At 44.6% G+C, this 24,747-nt stretch overlaps 1 protein-coding gene and 2 non-coding genes across 3 annotated transcripts; 1 reads left to right on the top strand and 2 right to left on the bottom strand.

Annotated features, from left to right (window-relative positions):
* Positions 1 to 6,369: 6,369 nt before the first annotated feature.
* On the bottom strand, positions 6,370 to 7,031 carry C8R40DRAFT_1074901 (uncharacterized protein; the record flags this gene model as incomplete). Its single annotated transcript, XM_046226781.1, has 4 exons — positions 6,370 to 6,609; positions 6,675 to 6,824; positions 6,875 to 6,897; positions 6,953 to 7,031. The coding sequence occupies 4 exons, from the start codon at positions 7,029 to 7,031 to the stop codon at positions 6,370 to 6,372; spliced, it is 492 nt and encodes a 163-aa protein (XP_046079389.1).
* A 75-nt stretch (positions 7,032 to 7,106) lies between these two features.
* Positions 7,107 to 7,180, bottom strand: C8R40DRAFT_t300. The gene has a single exon. It is a non-coding gene; the product is annotated as a tRNA-Ile (tRNA).
* Positions 7,181 to 8,444: 1,264 nt separating this feature from the next.
* Positions 8,445 to 8,517, top strand: C8R40DRAFT_t301. Its single transcript has one exon. It is a non-coding gene; the product is annotated as a tRNA-Ile (tRNA).
* Positions 8,518 to 24,747: the final 16,230 nt, after the last annotated feature.

The following is a 24,747-nucleotide window of genomic DNA, read 5'->3' as shown; positions in this document are numbered from 1 at the left end:
AGAACTATGTGCTGGCACAACCACACAGCGTGATTTGCCCTTAAGACCAACGACTGATCCTAAGTTCGAAGAATACCCAACAACTGGATAGACTTCTCGCAGTCACAAGGAGCAGAACACGACGTTCCTATACTCACAAGTGCCGGGCCCGAATGGCTGCTAGCGAAGAGGTTTCAGTCTGGCGGGAGTGTGTCTTTCCTTTTTACGGATTAGCACTGCAACGTCGTCCCAAAATCACTTGTATTCCAGATACATCGGATCGCTATTTATACATACAGGATATAGAGTCGCATAGTACAATTAATTTAATACAATAAACGTTCGGAACCGCAAGGAAATTTCTACAATTGGTCAGGTACCATTTAATTTGAATCTACATGTCCTTATTTGGCCCATATTGGTTCCAAGATTCTAGCATACCTCCAAACATAGGTAGGTACTTCGATATTCATTTAATTTAATTGTTTTTAGAGAATGACTCGAATGGTGTTCAGCTGTCACTGCTGTTCAACACTTACTTCGATCATTTATCACCTCGTCTGGAGGCAAATCAGCTCTCCTCGATTCTAATCCTATTAATCTGATTCATCTGGATTAAACTAATTGCTTCTCTCTTTCAATAGACACCCATTGTGCCTATACTCTATCAAGGGAGTTACACATAGTATTCATTTAATTGCATTCTTCAATATTTTCTACGTCAGGACTCCTTGATATTCATTTGATATGTTTTCGGAGCCTTGCAGTACTTCAATTGTTCTTCTAGTCATTTTCCTCAACCATGCAACCTGATTGGTCTATTAGACTAAATCACAGTCTTTTAGATTAATGCATGGTCTCGTTCTAGAAGGAGTATTTGATAATTCCTGAGTTCTAGAAAGTCATTTCGAGTCAATCCTTGGTTCATGGTCACTTGAGTAAGTTCTTCCAAACTCCTGCCAGTGTAAGGTCCAATAAGAATACCCTTGGTATGTCATACGTGAATGGTCATCCTTCGGATGTAGTCCGAGTCTGGTATAATCCTGCTTGACAAACAGGTAGACTGCTATCCGTAGGTAGTATCGGGGATGGGTAAACTAACCAACTTGTGGTAGTATGGGTATATGGTCCCTTCAACTTATTAGACTGATTCAGTATTGACTTTGACTGTCAATCTGGGTCTCAATTACAGTCTTCTCGATACGAATCTATGCGTGAAAATGTCACAATTCACAGCATAGACGTTTAGCCAAAATTTAGGCGTGTCAGCGGCTGCAGCAAAGAAAAAGGCCGAAGAAGAGGCGGCCAGGAAGGCCGCAGAGGAGGCGCGGAAACAGAAGGAGGCAGCAGCGTGGGAGTTGGAGGAGCGCTGGAGGGTAATGGCAGAGGTGGCCACCGCTCGTAGTCGGCGGGGTTCTTTGCCAGGAGGAAGTTCAGTGGTGGTGGAAATCCGAAAGGAAAAGGGGAAAGGCAAGGCCAAGGCCCAGGTAAGTGCCGAAGGCCCTCAAAATTAGCCTTTTACTAACATTACTGTTGGTAGCCTGTTGGCGGGGATCCCGATGACGGCGGCGACGGGGATGATGACGACGACGACGAAGATGACAGGGCTCCCTGCGAACGATGCAGGAGCAAGAAGATCTCTTGCCAGATGCAGGCTGGCAAGAGGAGTTCGGTCATTTGCAAACCCTGCCACGATGCAAAGGTGCAGTGCTCGTATTCCGGGCGGCCCTCGACAGTGAAGCGGGAGGGAGGAGGAAATCCGATCGGCGAGTGGATGGCAGTACTTGAGAGCCAGATGGCTCAATTACTCGCCGATAACCGTCAACTCCGGGATGGTCAAATCAAGGCGAATACTTACCATCGCCACATGACCCAGAAGTTGGAATGGTTGATAATGAATGCCACTAGGAGAAGAAATTCGCCCACTGAATTGCCGGAGGCCGGGCCATTGGCACCGTCGAAGAAAAGAAGGAGGGCAGCAGATAATGATGAAGAGGAAGAAAGGGAGATTGAAGGGGAAATGGAGAAGGACGGGGAAGAAGTGGACATGGAAGAAGAAGGAGAAGAGGAAAACAATGAACTGGTGCCAAAGAAGGCCCGGTCGGAGAAAGGGAAGGACAGGGAGGAGTAGAGTAGCGTATCATCGGACATTGGACATCGGCCCCTCGGCCCTTTCTTGTCGTTTTTCTTGCCTCCTTGTACCTTCCTACATATATTTTTTATCTTGCTTTGTATATAAAAAATGTTATCGTGTTTTAAAATCAGAAAGTGAATGGACCGCAAAGCGGCGGAAGAATTAATTAGTTCGAAGTATAAGTAGTTTAAGTGTGAATGAAACATAAGTGAAACAGTAAATTGAAGAATAGTATAAGCAATTAAGAGAGAGAGGTAAACACTCAATTTACTATTATTGTGTTTACCCTCTAAACGCACAAAGTAAACTTTGGCGGAGCATGGCGGAAAAGGAATAAAATATTTTTGTGATCAAGGTCCAGGTTTCTGAGGGTATCGAGCGTGGAATGCGGGTACCAGTTCATCTGCATGTAGTTCATCAGCAGCAACCCAAGAGAATTCATCGTCGGTACCTTCGTAACCGGCCCACCGAATATAGTAACGTAGAGGACAACACTTGTACCTTTTGTCCAGCTTGGAGTCCAGGATTTCGGCAACGTTGTACTCCTCTTCACCATCAACCTCAATTGGGGGTGGAGGAGATTGAGTACGATTCGGGAATGGGTTCGGCGTAACCGGCTCCAGCTGTGAGACGTGGAAGACCAGGTGAATCCGGCGAAGATAATCTGGGAGCTTGAGCTCGTAAGATAAAGTACCAGGTCAACTGATGACCTTGAAAGGACCAAGATATTTTTCAGAGAATTTTTCAGTAGGATGAATAGATCGGATATGCTTAGCCAGAACAAATACTTCGGAGCCGATCGGGAACTCCGGGTGCAAGATTCTTTTCCTATCAGCTTGCTCCTTGTAACGAGATTGAGCTAGAAGGATTTCCTCTCAAAGGAAAACATGGAGTTCATTGAGGTTGACGACGAAGTCTCTGGCTAGATCAGACTTCATGTCAACCTCGGGCTGAACGGTGATATTTGGATGGTATCCTTTGTTAGCAAAGAATGGAGTAATACCTGTGGAAGCATTGGGAGCGTTGTTATAGGCGAACTCGGCAATTGGAAGTAAAGGCGACCAGTCATCTTGTTGGTGGGAGCAATAGATCCTGATGTACTGCTCGAGAGTTTGGTTGACACGCTCAGTCTGCCCATCGGCTTCCAGATGATATCCAGAGGTATAGTGAAGTTTCATGGAGAGTGCTTTACCGAGAGCCCAGAAAAACGCCGAAACAAATTCAGAACCACGATCCGAAGTGACATGATTAGGAACACCATTCTTAGAGAAAACGTGAATAACAAAAAGCTCAGCTAGTTGTTCAGAAGTAATAGTGTCGAAAGTTGGAATGAAGATTGCTTGCTTGGATGATTGATCCATGACAACTAGGATAGCTGTGTAGCCATTCGACATTGGCAGTTGCTCAATGAAGTCCATGGAAATGGAATCCCATGGTCAGACTGGAACCGGCAGAGGTTTCAACAAGCCGTAAGGCTGATGGCAGCGGGGCTTATTGCGACCACAAGTAGTGCAGGAAGTAACGTAGTCACGAACAAAGTCTCTGACCTTAGGCCAGGTGTATTGACGACATACAGCTTCTAAAGTGCGGTTCTGGCCGAAATGGCTGGAGAGTGGGTGATTGTGAAAGTAGCGGAGAACTTGAAGGCGAAGATCGCCATGATTAGGAACATAAATATGGTCATCAAGGTGTAATAACCCGTCACTACCTAAGCTCCAACGTTCATTGGAAGGATCTTTTGCAAGTTCCAAACCAACAACGGAGCTCGGGTCCTTCGGAAGAGCGAAAATGATAGCTTGATGTAAAGCCTTGATATCCATGACGATACATACAGGCTCGGAGCATTGGGCCTTCTAGGAAGGTAGCTTGAAGAGAAGTGGTGAGTTGCTCATTAGTGAAGATAGGTCTGAAGTTGTGAGGGTTGACTTGCGCATAGCCGATATCCCCCTCTTTGGGATAGATGTCCCAGCATCTAGTTATTGAATCTGGTTTTTCGCCGAGCTTTCCCGGTCGGAAGTGAATCACCATATTGAATTGATGCAGGTATTCTGACCAACAGACCTGTCGACGGGCCTATGCCTATTTTCACTCATAGGAAGGTATTTAGCCATAAACTGGGCCAAAGCCCCATTAAATTGAATGCATCATGCAGGGCCCTACAGGAAGGGTATGGTATGGTAAATAATATAAATGAAAAAAAGAAGTCTAAGTAAAAAATAAAATAACAAGGTTAGAGTGGAGTGAAATGGTTGAAAGTAAGATGTGATGTGGGAGAGGAGGGAGGATGACCAAAAAATGACCAGATCAACCTAGATCTGCCCAAACATCAGTTGAAAACCATGTAAAACACCAATAAAAGATATCATAGACACACTGAGAACCCAGACCTCTAATCTATACATAAAAGACAAGGAAAAATGATGTTGAAGCTGTCAGAGCTATGGCAGATCCTTGAATCTGAGGCAAGGCCTGTACAGATGAAAGGAGGACCTGGAGGGTGATGTTGAAGCTATCAGAGCTGTGGAAAAAAGCCAGTGTTCTCACCCAAATCACCAAAGTGGCAGGAGATGGTGGTGGTAAGAGAGAAAGGAAGAGCTGATGGGATCACATGATTCTGATCTTTTTCACACAGGCCTCTGCTCAGAAACTCTGGCACCTGACTGAAACAGAACACATGATCAACACATCACCTAATCCAACTGGCCCCATGTGAGGTGCTACCTGTACACATCTGAGAACAGAAGTGAGGTGTGACCTGTGCACATGTTGAGAAGTGAGGTCTGGCCTGTACACAACTGAAGAAGTGAGGTGGAAACACCTGTACACAACTGAAGAGGTGAGGAACACAGCCTGTACACTTCTGTAAAAAATCAGGTGGAACCTGTACACATCTGAGGGTGAGACCCTGTACAGAAGTGAGGTAAAACCTGGAGAGAGAGAAATAAATCTGTACACAGCTGAAAAGTGAGGTTGTGGAGAAACCTGTACACATTTTCAGAAGTGAGGAATATCTGTAGAGTTTTTGGTGAGAGGAAGCAACTGAATATTTATGTACCTGTCAGAAGTGAGGAGGAGGCCTCCTGTACACTTCCAAGGTACTGAATGGAAGATTCAGTTGCTGGTGGAGATCTGTTGGTTTGCAGAGGCCTCCAGAAACGCTCCCTACCCTTGGAATCCGCCTTCATGTCGACTAATTGCTGTGGTGTATCTGTTGTTTGCAGAGGCCTCCAGAAACGCTCCCTACCCTTGGAATCCGCCTTCATGTCGAACTCCTGCCAGTGTAAGGTCCAATAAGAATACCCTTGGTATGTCATACGTGAATGGTCATCCTTCGGATGTAGTCCGAGTCTGGTATAATCCTGCTTGACAAACAGGTAGACTGTCATCCGAAGGTAGTATCGGGGATAGGTAAACTAACCAACTTGTGGTAGTATGGGTATATGGTCCCTTCAACTTATTAGACTGATTCAGTATTGACTTTGACTGTCAATCTGGGTCTCAATTACAGTCCTCTTGATACAAATCTATGTTGAAGGAGACTGCACTTGTTGAAGTTGAAACACACTGGAGCGCCCTTCAGCTAACCCAAGCAGTATGCCACCCAGCTCAGTGCAGAGAATGTCAATGCCTTAATACAAGCTCAGTAGGTTGGTTGTGCTACAGAGTCTTGTAGTTGCTCAGTACTCCAATAAACACAGTAACAATGACCAGAGTCAATATAGTATGAGTATTGATTTGTATCTTTCAACTATAGTAGGAATACAGGTTTGTTTGGTCTTGTATGTACTAGAAACGCATGAGGCATGATAATAGGTGTCCACAATTGTGCGCACCTATGAAAACTAACTAACTACAGTAACACTAAAGAAATAGCTAAGTTATGAGTTGTAAAACTAAGTAATGATGTCTGTAAGTACTTTGTACACTAAGTAAGTCACTACAGTGATAACTAGGAGTGATGAGGCGCTGTGTAATGTATGTAGAAAGTGTTCTATCACTACAGTATGCTCAACAATCTATATGTGAAAATGTCACAATTCACAGCATAGACGTCTAGCCAAAATTTAGGTGTGTCAACGGTAGATCACACAGTGCATCTTTAAGGGTTTCCTATAGATGCAAAAGATGTACAGGATATGATAGAATATGATATGCGAAGTGCGACGACTCCCAGATTTTACAACCGGCTATCCATATTATCGCAGTTTCGCTTATGCCTTGACAATCTTTCATTAAAAATCCTCCCGTATAAAGGACTATTGACACGCACTAGTAACTCTCCCAAGGCGTCGAACAGTTTGGTGACTTTTGTCAAAATAGGTGACGATGCAGCAGCAGGTATCACAGGAGATGGAGAAGCGAACGGTGCCCCAGAAGGAGATGATTTGAAGAAGTACACTGAAAACTTCTCCGACGTAGCTTCTGACCACAAAGGCGAAAACCACAATGATAAAGCGAAGATCAATCCCATCAAGGTAAAGACTACCTGCCCAATTCTGAGGACAGATACAAACTGTAAAGAATTTGATACTGGGACTTCTGTTCTAAGAGAACAACTCACTAGTTTTGGCATGATATACCAGAGCTTGGGAAATTTAAACGAGATGTCCTTCTCATCCTCCTCGATCCAAAGTATGATCCTTGTGCGCTGTTCGCGATTTCCGTCGCCGGTGGCTATCATTCGATAGCGACTATCTATATTGATATAGGCCTGATATCAGATCAGCAGGGACTAGCAACAACGTCACAAGAATACACTACCAAGGAAGTCACCCAGGTTTGATCTGTATGACGAAAAGGTAGCTCAGCAAAAAAGACCAGTGAGAGATTAGGATTTACCATTTCCGTGCTTCAAAGCTTGTAATTTTTCAGCATGCTTCACCTCTAAGATCAAAGCACAACCCTTAGTCGTACCCATGATTACTGCTTGGCCTTGGTTTATGAAGAGGACAGGAAGGGGAACATTGTGTTAAAGTCATGACTGAAAACAAAGTGACCAGACTGGGGATTGAACCCAGGACCTTCTGGTTATATTCCAGATGCTCTAACCAACTGAGCTATCCGACCTTGGTTCAACTAATGAGGACTTTACATATGGTAACAGTGGCCATCCAATCAACACTTCTTAAGGACTTACTATCTTCTTTTGCCTTGGTTGATGGAATTTTGCATAATACCATTTACACCTCATTAGGGTGTCAGGATTCCTATGCCTATTTTCACTCATAGAGAAGTGTTTAGCCATAAACTGGGCCAAAGCCCCATTAAATTGAATGCATCATGCAGGGCCCTACAGGAAGGGTATGGTATGGTAAATAATATAAATGAAAAAAGAAGTCTAAGTAAAAAATAAAATAACAAGGTTAGAGTGGAGTGAAAGGGTTGAAAGTAAAGATGTGATGTGGGAGAGGAGGGAGGGTGACCAAAAAATGACCAGATCAACCTAGATCTGCCCAAACATCAGTTGAAAACCATGTAAAACACCCATAAAAGATATCATAGACACACTGAGAACCCAGACCTCTAATCTATACACAAAAGACAAGGAAAAATGATGTTGAGGCAGGTCCTTGAATCTGAGGCTAGGCCTGTATAGATGAAAGAAGGACCTGGAGGATGATGTTGAAGCTATCAGAGCTGTGGAAGAAAGCCAGTGTTCTCACCCAAATCACCAAAGTGGCAGGAGATGGTGGTGATAAGAGAGAAAGGAAGAGCTGATGGGATCACATGATTCTGACCTTTTTCACGCAGGCCTCTGCTCAGAAACTCTGGCACCTGACTGAAACAGAACACATGATCAACACATCACCTGATCCAACTGGCCCCATGTGAGGTGCTACCTGTACACATCTGAGGACAGAAGTGAGGTGTGACCTGTACACATGTTGAGAAGTGAGGTCTGGCCTGTACACAACTGAAGAAGTGAGGTGGAAACACCTGTACACAACTGAAGAGGTGAGGAACACAGCCTGTACACTTCTGTAAAAAATCAGGTGGAACTTGTACACATCTGAGGGTGAGACCCTGTACAGAAGTGAGGTAAAACCTGGAGAGAGAGAGATAAATCTGTACACAGCTGAAAAGTGAGGTTGTGGAGAAACCTGTACACATTTTCAGAAGTGAGGAATATCTGTAGAGTTTTTGGTGAGAGGCAGCAACTGAATATTTATGTGTTAGGATTGATGACTAATTCCAATCCTGACACCCTGATGAGGGGCAAATGCTGATTATACATATTCATATCATCCAAGGCAGAAGACAGTGTAAGACCTAAAAGTGTTGATTGGACTGTCAGTGTCACCATATGCATAAGCCTCATTAGTTGAACCATGGTCGATAGCTCAGTTGGTTAGAGCATCTGGAATATAACCAGAAGGTCCTGGGTTCAATCCCCAGTCTGGTCACTTTGTTTTCAGTCATGACTTTAACATTATGTACCTGTCAGAAGTGAGGAGGAGGCCTCCTGTACACTTCCAAGGTACTGAATGGAAGATTCAGTTGCTGGTGGGGATCTGTTGGTTTGCAGAGGCCTCCAGAAACGCTCCCTTGTTGAGCATACTGTAGTGATAGAACACTTTGTACATACATTACACAGCGCCTCATCACTCCTAGTTATCACTGTAGTGACTTACTTAGTGTATAAAGTACTTACAGACTTCATTTCTTAGTTTTACAACTCATAACTTAGCTATTTCTTTAGTGATACTGTAGTTACTTAGTTTTCATAGGTGCGCACAATTGTGGACACCCATTATCACGCCTCATGCGTTTCTAGTACATACAAGACCAAACAAACCTGTATTCCTACTACAGTTGAAAGATACAAATCAATACTCATACTATATTGACTCTGGTCATTGTTACTGTGTTTATTGGAGTACTGAGCAACTACAAGACTCTGTAGCACAACCTACTGAGCTTGTATTAAGGCATTGACATTCTCTGCACTGAGCTGGGTGGCATACTGTTTGGGTTAGCTGAAGGGCGCTCCAGTGTGTTTCAACTTCAACAAGTGCAGTCTCCTTCAACAGGTTATGGGCCCCGTGCTCTAAACTGTGCATTGATCTGTTGTTGTCCTTGCTTGTTCTTTACTTGTGCGCTCCCATCAGTACTCCTACTGTTGTGGTCTTTCCAACTACCTTCTGTCTATCTTGACTACTGGTAACAATGTCTTCTACAACCATCTCAACCACTCCATCATTTAAAGTCCTCACCAAGGACAACTACAATGACTGGCAGGGGAACATGAAAGCATCTCTGATGTCTCATGGGTTATGGAGACTAGTCAGTGGAAAGGAGAAACAACCCCCAGCCTCTGATACAGAGAAACTGGAGAAATGGGAACTTAAAGCTGAAAAGGCTGCTGGCTTGATTTATCTTGCTGTCAGTCCTGCTCAACAAGTTCCAATAAAGGCTCATCAAGAGGATCCTATTCGTATGTGGTCTATCCTGGAGAAGCAACATGTGTCCAAGAAGCCTGGTGCTAGGTTTAATGCCTATAATGCGCTCTTCACCATCACAAAGTCTGCTGATGAATCTCTAATGGATATGGCTGCTAGAGTTGAAGCTGCAATGGCTGATATTCAGAATCTGCGCCCTCCTGTTGCTCCTATTGCTGTCCAGTCAAATGGACTTCCTGCCCTCGGATTCACACTCGATTCCTTGGACTCTGAATTACAATCTATGGCTCTCATCCGTGCTCTACCAGAGGAATACAGGCACCTATCTTCAAACTTGCTTATGCAGGACAACCTCGATAAAGAGAAAATCCTTGCAGCATTCCTAGCAGAACAGCAGAATCAAGAGCACGCTGAGCAGCAGTCTGTGAATCGAGCTGCACAGGCTGCATCCTCTTCTAACAAGAAGAAGAATAACTACAGAGCTCCTGTTAGGACTGGGGAACCTAAGGACTACTGTAAGTGGTGTGGTAAAAAGGCGGTTCACTGGCAAGAGGACTGTCCCATTAACCCCCACAACAAAAGGAAAGGCATTCAAGCCAATAAAGCTAAAGTGACAGAGGTAGATGATGATGGGGTGACTGAAAGTGCTGGTTCAGCTACTGCAAGTTCTCTTTCTAATGTACTTTCTGCTTCATCATTTGCTGATACTATGGAATGGAATACAGACACAGGCGCCACTTCTCATATGACTCCACACAGAAACTGGATTCGAAACTATACTCCACATAGAGTTCCAATTCGACTTGCAGATCATACTGTTGTGTATTCTGAAGGAATGGGCGAGGTGCTTTTCACTCCTATTGTTGATGGCAAAGAAGCCAGACAAGTGTTATTTTCTAGAGTCTTACATGTACCTTCACTTAATAACAATCTCCTCTCTGTTCTATATCTCACCAAGCACAAAGGTTTTACTGTACAAATCCTAAAAGATACAATGGAGTTTACTCTTAATGGTTCTGTTCTATTTACTGCTTCAGTCAATAACAAATCAGTTGGTTATCTTAATGGTCTTACTATAAGTAATGGTACAGAGGATGAAAGTGCGCATATTGGTGGTACAACTCTGCCTCTGAATCTTGAGCTTTGGCATAGACGCTTCTTTCACTATAATTATGGTGATGTTAGCAAGCTGTCTAAGAATAAGATGGTTGAGGGCTTTAAACTCGAGTCTAGTGCAAAACCAGACCCAGTATGTGAACCTTGTCTTGGGGGAAAGATGCATGCAAATCCCTTCCCCAGTACTGAGACCCGCGCTTCTGAAGTGTTGGAACTTGTCTTTACGGATGTACATGACACTGGTATCATCTCACATGAAGGCTACCGCTATTGGATTCCGTTCATCTGCGATAAGGCACGCTTTAGAGCAGTAATACCGATGAAGAAAAAGAGTGATGCATTTGCAGCATTCAAGCGGTTCAAGGCCTGGGCTGAGAAGGTTACTGGATTAAAAGTCAAGATACTCAGACACGATAAAGGTGGAGAGTATATATCCAAGGAGTTTGAAAAGTTCTTACAAGATGAAGGGATTGAAGTACAACGTACAGCTAGAAATCGACCTCAACAAAATGGAGTCGCTGAAAGGCTAAATAGGACATTGGCGGAACTACTGACTGCTATGCTGTTGAAGGAGACTGCACTTGTTGAAGTTGAAACACACTGGAGCGCCCTTCAGCTAACCCAAACAGTATGCCACCCAGCTCAGTGCAGAGAATGTCAATGCCTTAATACAAGCTCAGTAGGTTGTGCTACAGAGTCTTGTAGTTGCTCAGTACTCCAATAAACACAGTAACAATGACCAGAGTCAATATAGTATGAGTATTGATTTGTATCTTTCAACTGTAGTAGGAATACAGGTTTGTTTGGTCTTGTATGTACTAGAAACGCATGAGGCGTGATAATAGGTGTCCACAATTGTGCGCACCTATGAAAACTAACTAACTACAGTAACACTAAAGAAATAGCTAAGTTATGAGTTGTAAAACTAAGTAATGATGTCTGTAAGTACTTTATACACTAAGTAAGTCACTACTGTGATAACTAGGAGTGATGAGGCGCTGTGTAATGTATGTAGAAAGTGTTCTATCACTACAGTATGCTCAACATATGCTGCTGGAATCGGGTTTACCAAAGACATTCTGGGTGGAATGCCTGGCTGCGCTTGTTTATGTGTTGAACCGTTGCCCAACATCAGCTGTTCCAGATGTGACTCCGTATGAAGTCTTCTACAAGAAGAAACCTAATGTGGAGAATCTTCGGGTATGGGGATGCATGGCCTATGTGCATGTTCAAAAGGACAAGAGACTACACCTGTTGAGCATACTGTAGTGATAGAACACTTTCTACATACATTACACAGCGCTTCATCACTCCTAGTTATCACTGTAGTGACTTACTTAGTGTATAAAGTACTTACAGACATCATTACTTAGTTTTACAACTCATAACTTAGCTATTTCTTTAGTGTTACTGTAGTTAGTTAGTTTTCATAGGTGCGCACAATTGTGGACACCTATTATCACGCCTCATGCGTTTCTAGTACATACAAGACCAAACAAACCTGTATTCCTACTACAGTTGAAAGATACAAATCAATACTCATACTATATTGACTCTGGTCATTGTTACTGTGTTTATTGGAGTACTGAGCAACTACAAGACTCTGTAGCACAACCTACTGAGCTTGTATTAAGGCATTGACATTCTCTGCACTGAGCTGGGTGGCATACTGTTTGGGTTAGCTGAAGGGCGCTCCAGTGTGTTTCAACTTCAACAAGTGCAGTCTCCTTCAACAACACCTTGGTTCTCATATGGAAAAGTGTGTGTTTATTGGGTACCCTGAGGGAGTTAAAGGATGGAAGTTCTGGAACCCTGTCACCAAGAAGGTTATCATCAGTGAACGTGCAGACTTCGATGAACGATACATGTACGCATCCAAATCACCAGATAAACCAACTCTTCGTAAAGACTATGTTCCTCCTGAGACTACTCCGAAACAACAACCTCTTAAAGTGACTTCGAGTGCCCCCAATGAATTATTCACTCTGCCAATCCCTATTGATGAATCTGAATCAGACTCTGAATCCAACTCCGAAGTTGATAAGGGCAATGCGCCTAACTCGCCTCGACTCGAACAAACACCTGGTCCGGATATTCCTGTGACTGAGGATGAATCTGATGAGCTGCCCATTGCTATACGACGTCCAGCACGTAACCGTAAGCCTCCTGGTGAATGGTGGAAAACAAAACCATCCTCTTCCCGTGTACCAGCTCCTAACGATGACTCTGATGATTCTAATGACGACTACTACGGGGATGCTGAACTTGCGTCAATCTCCACTCAACAAGTGGAACCTCGAAATTATAGAGAGGCAATGCACAGTTCAGAAGCATTCAAGTGGGAGGAAGCTATGAATGATGAAATCTCTGCTCATCTTGCTAATAACACTTGGGATATCGTTGACCTCCCACCAGGAGAGAAAGCAATTGGGTCTACTTGGGTATTCCGGATTAAACACAATGCTGATGGTTCTATTGAACGATTTAAAGCCCGCCTCTGTGCTCAGGGTTTCAGCCAAAGACCTGGTTTTGACTATTTGGAAACCTATGCTTCCACTCTGCGCTGGTCCTCATTACGTCTTGTCCTTGCTTTAGCAGCAATTGATGATATGGAGCTTCGCTCGACATGAAGGCGGATTCCAAGGGTAGGGAGCGTTTCTGGAGGCCTCTGCAAACAACAGATACACCACAGCAATTAGATCTGTGTTCATCACTTCAATAGTGCACATGAATACATCTAATTGCTGTTGTTCCCTTTGTCCTACCATCACCACCACCTGCTCATATCTCGATTACCACTCCCCCAATCACCTCCAACAATCACCTTGTTCATATCTTGATCATATCTCACACTATGAACACTTTTTCTTGAGAATGCTCAACTTTTTATTCTGGAGCTTCGAGTTTGTTTTATTTATAGCTCGTCGTCCTCGCGCTATATACACGCGTGCGTTGGTGGACTACGGCAGGAACACGTCAGGAACAACGCTATGCAATCCGTTTGTCAATATCTTTACTACTGCTCCGGCAGTGTGTACTTTTACATGCCAACTTCGACTTTGCAATTCCGAAGTTTTGGTAACTTGTTGTCAGATGATCAAGGCAGGTCATGGGACACTTCTGGCAATCACAGGTGCCGGAGTTCCGAGCAGAGGCCTGTGATTAGCTTGATCAGGAGTGTCATCTGACTCTGTCCTTCTTCCTTCCTTTCCCCCACCATCTTCGGATTTGGGTAGGACATCTGCACACTCCCCACAGCTCTGATAGCTCTAACATCACCCCACCAGCCTCTCCTACATCTGTACAGACCACAGGCTTCGTTCTAGAGTCTCAGATTACGGATTTTCTGGTATGGCTCCGCCACTATCACTGATCTCTCCACTGTACAGAGCTCACAACACATCCATACAGATCTGACCACATCTACTGCTTCATATCACCTCCAGATTGTCAGATCTTCGGATATCAGGGCTCTCAGTGCGCAGATCACCTCTGATCTTTCATTCTACTAGGTACTGACTGTTATCTGAGCAGATCTAGCTTGATCTGCGCTTTTTTCTTGTCACCCTCCCTCCCATCCCTCTATTGTACTTGTAATTTCATTTCATTTCATTTCATTCTTACACTGTACTTGTAGTATGCTACTTACACCTTACCTCTGTTGAGCATACTGTAGTGATAGAACACTTTCTACATACATTACACAGCGCTTCATCACTCCTAGTTATCACTGTAGTGACTTACTTAGTGTACAAAGTACTTACAGACTTCATTTCTTAGTTTTACAACTCATAACTTAGCTATTTCTTTAGTGTTACTGTAGTTAGTTAGTTTTCATAGGTGCGCACAATTGTGGACACCCATTATCACGCCTCATGCGTTTCTAGTACATACAAGACCAAACAAACATGTATTCCTACTACAGTTGAAAGATACAAATCAATACTCATACTATATTGACTCTGGTCATTGTTACTGTGTTTATTGGAGTACTGAGCAACTACAAGACTCTGTAGCACAACCTACTGAGCTTGTATTAAGGCATTGACATTCTCTGCACTGAGCTGGGTGGCATACTGTTTGGGTTAGCTGAAGGGCGCTCCAGTGTGTTTCAACTTCAACAAGTGCAGTCTCCTTCAACAACCTCACCATGTACCTTGTAGTAGGGCGCTTCATGATCCGCAATTTAGGGGCCCTTGGGCTCAAGTTTTGGCTAAACACACCTCCCCTTGAGTGAAAACTAGCATAGGTCTGTTGACATCTCACATGCATTCATTAACTCGGACATCGACACCACCATCTATATGAAACAGCCAGAGGGATTCAAGCAAGGTGGACCAGAAAAAGTCTGCAGGCCTATGCCTATTTTCACTCATAGGGAGGTGTTTAGCCATAAACTGGGCCAAAGCCCCATTAAATTGAATGCATCATGCAGGGCCCTACAGGAAGGGTATGGTATGGTAGATAATATAAATGAAAAAAGAAGTCTAAGTGAAAAATAAAATAACAAGGTTAGAGTGGAGTGAAATGGTTGAAAGTAAAGATGTGATGTGGGAGAGGAGGGAGGGTGACCAAAAAAGGACCAGATCAACCTAGATCTGCCCAAACATCAGTTGAAAACCATGTAAAACACCCATAAAAGATATCATAGACACACTGAGAACCCAGACCTCTAATCTATACACAAAAGACAAGGAAAAATGATGTTGAAGCTGTCAGAGCTATGGCAGGTCCTTGAATCTGAGGCTAGGCCTGTACAGATGAAAGGAGGACCTGGAGGGTGATGTTGAAGCTATCAGAGCTGTGGAAGAAAGCCAGTGTTCTCACCCAAATCACCAAAGTGGCAGGAGATGGTGGTGGTAAGAGAGAAAGGAAGAGCTGATGGGATCACATGATTCTGACCTTTTTCACACAGGCCTCTGCTCAGAAACTCTGGCACCTGACTGAAACAGAACACATGATCAACACATCACCTGATCCAACTGGCCCCATGTGAGGTGCTACCTGTACACATCTGAGAACAGAAGTGAGGTGTGACCTGTACACATGTTGAGAAGTGAGGTCTGGCCTGTACACAACTGAAGAAGTGAGGTGAAAACACCTGTACACAACTGAAGAGGTGAGGAACACAGCCTGTACACTTCTGTAAAAAATCAGGTGGAACCTGTACACATCTGAGGGTGAGACCCTGTACAGAAGTGAGGTAAAACCTGGAGAGAGATAAATCTGTACACAGCTGAAAAGTGAGGTTGTGGAGAAACCTGTACACATTTTCAGAAGTGAGGAATATCTGTAGAGTTTTTGGTGAGAGGCAGCAACTGAATATTTATATACCTGTCAGAAGTGAGGAGGAGGCCTCCTGTACACTTCCAAGGTACTGAATGAAAGATTCAGTTGCTGGTGGGGATCTGTTGGTTTGCAGAGGCCTCCAGAAACGCTCCCTACCCTTGGAATCCGCCTTCATGTCGACTAAACAAGTCCATTTATGGTTTGAAGCAGTCACCCCGTCTTTGGAGTGAGAAACTCTGTAGTGTTCTAGTCAAACTTGGCTTTAAACGCTTAGAGTCTGATCCTTGTGTCTACTTGTTTCAAAGAGGCAATATCAAGGTGATTGTACCAGTATGGGTTGATGATATCACTCTTGCTTGTAAAGATCCTGGTGTACTTGATAAGTTTGTCATTGAACTGTCAAAGGAGCTAAAACTCCGAGACTTGGGCGAAACCACCTTCTTGCTTGGCATAGGAATCAGGAGAGATCGTCCTAATCGAAAGTTGTATCTCAATGCAAAGCAATACATCATTCGGAAACTGGAAGAGTTCAGTATGCAAGACTCTAAACCAGTAAAGACTCCCTTGAACCCCACTGTCAGCCTCTCTAAAGAAGATAGTCCAAAGACACCAGAGGATAAAGAAGCAATGATTAACATCCCCTACATGTCAGCTGTTGGCTCCCTACTGTTCCTGGCAATGATTCTTCGTGCAGACATTGCATTTGCCACTGGTGTTCTAACTCGATTCAACTCTAATCCCGGACCTGCACACTGGCTTGCTGTAAAGCACTTGCTACGCTATTTGAAGGGAACTATCGACTACGAGTTGGAACTGGGACCAGATCCTACTGCACCAGACTTGATCACAGCTATTAGTGATGCAGACTTGGGTGGTAACAAGGATAATGGGAAGTCAACAACTGGGTACATCATTAAGATTGGATCAGGTGCTGTCAGCTGGAGTAGTAAACTACAACCTGTGGTTACTCTATCCTCTACAGAAGCCGAATTTGTGGCATCTAATGCAGTGGGCAAAGAAGTGTTGGCAATTCGTTCTCTCCTCACCGAGCTTGGTTATAAAGTCGCATCTCCTACCATTATCCATGTCGACAACCAATCCTCCATTCAAGTTGCTAAAAATCCAGAACATCACGGACGAATGAAGCACCTCGATAGGACTTTCTACTGGCTCAGAGAACAAGTCACACATGGCAAACTTGCACCTTCTTATCTGCTCACTGAGGATAATCCAGCAGACCTGCTCACAAAGGCCCTTGTAAAACAAAAGGTAGAAAAGTTCCGAACTATGATTGGACTTGTCAAACCTTCCACCTCCGACGATGAATAAGGATATATGGTGTTGGGGGGTTGTTATTTGAGAAGAAGAAAAGTTGTGAAAGTGATGGACTTGTGCTAGATTGCAAAAGTGTTCCATCAGGGGGTTGTGTTGAGCATACTGTAGTGATAGAACACTTTCTACATACATTACACAGCGCCTCATCACTCCTAGTTATCACTGTAGTGACTTACTTAGTGTATAAAGTACTTACAGACTTCATTACTTAGTTTTACAACTCATAACTTAGCTATTTCTTTAGTGATACTGTAGTTAGTTAGTTTTCATAGGTGCGCACAATTGTGGACACCTATTATCACGCCTCATGCGTTTCTAGTACATACAAGACCAAACAAACCTGTATTCCTACTACAGTTGAAAGATACAAATCAATACTCATACTATATTGACTCTGGTCATTGTTACTGTGTTTATTGGAGTACTGAGCAACTACAAGACTCTGTAGCACAACCTACTGAGCTTGTATTAAGGCATTGACATTCTCTGCACTGAGCTGGGTGGCATACTGTTTGGGTTAGCTGAAGGGCGCTCCAGTGTGTTTCAACTTCAACAAGTGCAGTCTCCTTCAACAGTCTGGTCACTTTGTTTTCAGTCATGACTTTAACAAGCTCTCCCAGCCTCAAACTTGAGGGTGGAGCGCTTTATTACCTTCCTCCAATCTCGGAGTGACTTCTGATTAGGGAATGTGAGTTCACCAACTCTATGACATCCATAGAAGCAGCAGCTTATGAGGGTTGCAAACAGAAGATGATTGTAAGACTTGGTTTTAAGTTCAAGGAACTGTTGAAGGTGTGAAGTGCGGAGTGGTGGCTTCCTTTTGACAGGGTCAGCTCTGACCTTCTTGGAACCACGGATTGTAGCTTGTACAAGAGGATGGGAACGAGATTCATCAAAGTGGGGATAGACATCTTTCAAATAGTGCCTTGCACCAGTAAGATATTTTGGACCAGAAGCTTTGTGCCTTGATGTAAAGGCAATGTACCTGGATAGAGTGGATGGAGTAGGATCCAGAGGGAGGTTATGAGAGGTACAGAAGCGGACATAGTCCCTAGCACCAGTAGAGTAGTTGTTTTTAGTTGACTGTTCAATTGCATGAGATTGGAGAAAGAGGACAAGATCATCTAATTTGTTCAAGTCCATAGGTGGGTGAACAGAGGGGCCATTCCGGCGGCTCTGCCCACCCAATGCCTCTAAAAGCACCCTCTCCATCGCGCCGGCAAGAGCTCTCTAGGAGGCTCAAATAAGCGGACGCGTTCTGAGGGGAATTGAAGCTTGTAATCATCAAGCAAAAGTCGGGACAACAAATCAGCTCTGATGTTAGATTTACCAGCAATATGGCGGACTCTGATATCTATCCCAGTCTTGAGAACAATGACAGCAACAGCCAGGAGAATGGAGTTGTGAGAGGACTCTCTGGTGGAAAGTGAGTTGAGCACTTGAACTGAATCCAGACTATCAGAGTAGATGAGGACATGTTGAGGAGGAGAGGGCTTGGAAGCAATGTGATGAAACAGACAGAGGATGGAGAGGAGTTCTCTGAAGAAGATATCTACAACTGGACTACCCTCAGTGGGATGAAGCTGATAACAGAAACCATTTCCTGCATAGAGAGCAGCCTGACGCTTTGGGGAGGAGAGGAATGAGGTGATGTCTGCTACAAGACCCTGGATAGACTCAGAAGAGAGTGAGATGGATCCCTTGACAATATCTACCCAGAATCCAATGATCTTCAGAGTGACTCTATGCTCCTGTTTCTTGTCTTCATAAGGACACAAGATCATGTCCCAGAATACAAGGAGTTGGACTTGTCTCTTAGGGCGGAGTTGATCATGGAACAGTAACAGATTCCTCTTAAAGTCCCAGCCATAGAAATCATCCATATAGACATGGAGACCAATGATCCCAAGCTTCTCAGAGCCAAACCAGCACATTAGAGATGAGAGGCTGCACCAGCAGCGGGGTGAAGTCCTGGTTCCAAACACCAAACGTCGGACTATGTGATATCTACCATCAACCTCCACAACTTGACACAACTGCCAGAGGGGATGACCAGGGAGGTTGAGGAAAGCTTTAGAGACATCACTTTTGAAGAGAATGAGTTCTTCATCAGGATGCTCTTTCAAGATATCATTAAGTACTTGACCAAAGGTGTGCATATCATCATACTTGACTTTTCCCTCTGCTTTAGGGATGTTGTCATTAAGGCCAGAGCCAGTATGGTCCATAACAACTCGAGGTTTTCCTTTCTGCCAGACCACAAACATGGGAGAAACTTCCATCTCGACATGAAGGCGGATTCCAAGGGTAGGGAGCGTTTCTGGAGGCCTCTGCAAACAACAGATACACCACAGCAATTAGATCTGTGTTCATCACTTCAATAGTGCACATGAATACATCTAATTGCTGTTGTTCCACTTGTCCTACCATCACTACCACCTGGTAATATCTCGATTACCACTCCCCCAATCACCTCCAACAATCACCTTGTTCATATCTTGATCAGATCTCACACTATGAACACTTTTTCTTGAGAATGCTCAACTTTTTATTCTGGAGCTTCGAGTTTGTTTTATTTATAGCTCGTCGTCCTCGCGCTATATACACGCGTGCGTTGGTGGACTACAGCAGGAACACGTCAGGAACAACGCTATGCAATCCGTTTGTCATTATCTTTACTACTGATCCGGCAGTGTGTACTTTTACACACCAACTTCGACTTTGCAATTCCGAAGTTTTGGTAACTTGTTGTTCGACATGAAGGCGGATTCCAAGGGTAGGGAGCGTTTCTGGAGGCCTCTGCAAACCAACAGATCCCCACCAGCAACTGAATCTTTCATTCAGTACCTTGGAAGTGTACAGGAGGCCTCCTCCTCACTTCTGACAGGTACATAAATATTCAGTTGCTGCCTCTCACCAAAAACTCTACAGATATTCCTCACTTCTGAAAATGTGTACAGGTTTCTCCACAACCTCACTTTTCAGATGTGTACAGATTTATCTCTCTCCAGGTTTTACCTCACTTCTGCACAGGGTCTCACCCTCAGATGTGTACAGGTTCCACCTGAATTTTTACAGAAGTGTACAGGCTGTGTTCCTCACCTCTTCAGTTGTGTACAGGTGTTTCCACCTCACTTCTTCAGTTGTGTACAGGCCAGACCTCACTTCTCAACATGTGTACAGGTCACACCTCACTTCTGTCCTCAGATGTGTACAGGTAGCACCTCACATGGGGCCAGTTGGATCAGGTGATGTGTTGATCATGTGTTCTGTTTCAGTCAGGTGCCAGAGTTTCTGAGCAGAGGCCTGTGTGAAAAAGGTCAGAATCATGTGATCCCATCAGCTCTTCCTTTCTCTCTTACCACCACCATCTCCTGCCACTTTGGTGATTTGGGTGAGAACACTGGCTTTCTTCCACAGCTCTGATAGCTTCAACATCACCCTCCAGGTCCTCCTTTCATCTGTACAGGCCTAGCCTCAGATTCAAGGACCTGCCATAGCTCTGACAGCTTCAACATCATTTTTCCTTGTCTTTTGTGTATAGATTAGAGGTCTGGGTTCTCAGTGTGTCTATGATATCTTTTATGGGTGTTTTACATGGTTTTCAACTGATGTTTGGGCAGATCTAGATTGATCTGGTCATTTTTTGGTCACCCTCCCTCCTCTCCCATATCACATCTTTACTTTCAACCATTTCACTCCACTCTAACCTTGTTATTTTATTTTTTACTTAGACTTCTTTTTTCATTTATATTATCTACCATACCATACCCTTCCTGTAGGGCCCTACATGATGCATTCAATTTAATGGGGCTTTGGCCCAGTTTATGGCTAAACACCTCCCTATGAGTGAAAATAGGCATAGGCAGATGATCAAGGCAGGTCATGGGGCACTTCTGGCAATCACAGGTGCCGGAGTTCCGAGCAGAGGCCTGTGATTAGCTTGATCAGGAGTGTCATCTGACTCTGTCCTTCTTCCTTCCTTTCCCCCACCATCTTCGGATTTGGGTAGGACATCTGCACACTCCCCACAGCTCTGATAGCTCTAACATCACCCCACCAGCCTCTCCTACATCTGTACAGACCACAGGCTTCGTTCTAGAGTCTCAGATTACGGATTTTCTGGTATGGCTCCGCCACTATCACTGATCTCTCCACTGTACAGAGCTCACAACACATCCATACAGATCTGACCACATCTACTGCTTCATATCACCTTCAGATTGTCAGATCTTCGGATATCAGGGCTCTCAGTGCGCAGATCACCTCTGATCTTTCATTCTACTAGGTACTGACTGTTATCTGAGCAGATCTGGCTTGATCTGCGCTTTTTTCTTGTCATTTTCCCTTGCTCCTTCACAGCACATCTTCAATATCATCTTTTCATGGCTCCAGAGCGCTCCACATCACCAGATCCTCTTGCTAGCTATGATATCTCGCCCTCAGCACCTCAGATCGCCCTTGATAAGGCTCAGATCGCTTCTGATAAGCCCTTACAGCGGTCCCAAACACTTCCATCCACTTCTTCCACTCAGATCTCCCTTGATAAGGGTAAAGGTCGTGCCCAGCCTGCTCAATCTACCTCCTACATCGCTTCTAGACCCTCCCCTGAACTCCGATCTGTCCGGATCAGGCCTAGAACCCTTCAGGAGCGCCTACAAGTCATCCCAGAAGCTGGTACTGCCCCCCAAGTCACAGGATCTGAGCACAGAGAAGCTTCCATTGCACTTTCTACTCATTCCCATCACTCATCCCATCAAATACCTTTACAGGATCGCATTTCCGCCGCTCCCACGCCTCCAGATGCCCTGGAACAGGTCCGCCTCACTGCTGAGGCCCTTGGACAGGTTGTTGAGCAGTACAGGAACAATGAACTCTCTCCCAATGATGCTTTCAGAGCCCTTAGATCCCTCACTGATGATCCCACTGTTGTCAGAGACTTCATTGGCCAAATTCAGGAGATCCAAAGGGACCATCTCAGAGCCTCTAGGGAGAGAGTTGCAGCTGCCAAAGCTGCCAGGGTTGCTGCTGCTGCTGCCTCTAAGAGTAGAATTAGTGATGGACCACTTGTCTCAACTGAGAAAGCTGTTAATGAGGCTGCTTGGGCCCTCATGGAGAGAGAGCTTGCTGAGAATGCACTCCAGCTTGCTGCTGCTGAAGCTGAAGCAGATCAGATGGAGCAGGATGCTCATCAGGACAGAAGCAACTCTTTGCAACAAGCTCTTCTCAAACTTGTTGGTCAAACTCAGAGTTCCTCCTCTCCTGGTACATCCTCTGGACTCCCTCCCAGTCTCCTGGAGGCAGCTCCTCATCTCTCTGCACTCACTTCCTCAGATATCCTCTCTCCCACTGTTTCTGAGACTTGGAAATTGCGGATGCTCTTCACTGTGGACAGTCATGTTGACACCACAGTCAGTTTACTCTCTGCCCAGCCATTCACTGATCCCCTACCTCAGTCCTTGCTCAAACTCATTGTCAAGGATAGGTATGTGGACTTTGAAAAGATCCATGCTTCCATCACTAGTTACACTAGTATCTTTGATGATAGCACTACCTTTGGCTCAGAGTACAAACTGGTCAAGAAAGAGCACTCAATCCGTTCTCTCCCTGTCACATCTGAAGCACAGTGGCTCCGAGTTTTTGATGCCTGGCTTGCCCCAGTGCTTAAGATCTATCCCCATCGTCAGAGTGAGCTTTCTGCATACAAGGCATCTATTATGGAGTTTTTCAGGGCTGCTCCATCAGATCCCTCTATTGCCTTTAGAGTGGACAGGGAGGCGCGCCAGAAAGCTTCTAACACTCCCTTTGACCTTGGAAATGCAGAAAACTTCAGACTCCTGTTGCTTAAGGAACTTCTCAGTGCTAGAAAACGTCCCAGCTCCTCTCCTAGCACTTCTTCTGCTTCAAAGCGCCAGGATACTCCTTGTATCCTTTGGAATGAAGGGAAATGCACTTCCCCATGTCCAAATCGCCGCAAGCATGGCTTCTGTAGTGTCTGTGGAGAGCCCCACAAAGCAGTTGACTCCCAATCCTGCTATGAGAAGCTTAAGCACAGTAGATCAGAGGGTAAAAACCGCTCTGGCAGGGCCTAGATCATTAGCTGGTACTAAGAGAGCTGCTCCAGAGTCAAACTCCGGTTCTAGCAACTCTATACCCCGGTTTAGGCGTGGTTATTTATGGTCTACTTCATCTAGTTCTTCAGAAATCATTCCTCCCAGTATACAGTCTACCTACACTGCACCTCCACTTCCTTCACCTCCTGAACATCTCTTGAACAATCCTCAGATTCAATCCACTCTGAAAGCTATGGCTCCATACATTAAAGTTGAGACTCCTTTCAATGTTGACAGATTGGAGAATCTCCTTGCTTCCCATCCCAATCAGCCCTTTGTAGCCTCTGTGATGCGCTCCTTGAGAGAGGGTTTCTGGCCTTTCTATGAGGCAGAGTGGGAAGTTGAGTCTAAGCAAAAACTGGATAACTATGTCTCTGAGCCTCAAGACTTTGTTGCACTGAGAGCTCACAGAGATCAGGAAGTTGCAGCTGGGAGATGGTCTGAAGCTCTACCTGAAGATTTTGTACTTTTGCCTGGGATGAAAGTTTCTCCCATGTTTGTGGTCTGGCAGAAAGGAAAACCTCGAGTTGTTATGGACCATACTGGCTCTGGCCTTAATGACAACATCCCTAAAGCAGAGGGAAAAGTCAAGTATGATGATATGCACACCTTTGGTCAAGTACTTAATGATATCTTGAAAGAGCATCCTGATGAAGAACTCATTCTCTTCAAAAGTGATGTCTCTAAAGCTTTCCTCAACCTCCCTGGTCATCCCCTCTGGCAGTTGTGTCAAGTTGTGGAGGTTGATGGTAGATATCACATAGTCCGACGTTTGGTGTTTGGAACCAGGACTTCACCCCGCTGCTGGTGCAGCCTCTCATCTCTAATGTGCTGGTTTGGCTCTGAGAAGCTTGGGATCATTGGTCTCCATGTCTATATGGATGATTTCTATGGCTGGGACTTTAAGAGGAATCTGTTACTGTTCCATGATCAACTCCGCCCTAAGAGACAGGTCCAACTCCTTGTATTCTGGGACATGATCTTGTGTCCTTATGAAGACAAGAAACAGGAGCATGGAGTCACTCTGAAGATCATTGGATTCTGGGTAGATATTGTCAAGGGATCCATCTCACTCTCTTCTGAGTCTATCCAGGGTCTTGTAGCAGACATCACCTCATTCCTCTCCTCCCCAAAGCGCCAGGCTGCTCTCAGAGACTGGCAACACCTAGCTGGTTCACTCAACTGGTCCTTGAATGTTCTCCCATGGGCTAGACCTGCATTGACAGAGATGTACAGGAAAATGAGTGGAAAGACTCTTCAGTTCCGAGCTATTCCTATCAATGGTGAAGTTTACAGGGATTTGACTTGGTTCTCAGATCTCCTACAGACTGCTATTGGAATCCGATTTGTAGATGCTCAGAGATGGCATGACAGTGAAGCA

The sequence above is a fragment of the Lentinula edodes genome (assembly GCF_021015755.1).
Source record: "Lentinula edodes strain Le(Bin) 0899 ss11 chromosome Unknown C8R40scaffold_72, whole genome shotgun sequence".
Lineage (NCBI taxonomy): Eukaryota > Fungi > Basidiomycota > Agaricomycetes > Agaricales > Omphalotaceae > Lentinula > Lentinula edodes.
Note: the sequence above shows the minus strand (reverse complement) of the source record. Positions and strands in the feature narration are given on the sequence as shown.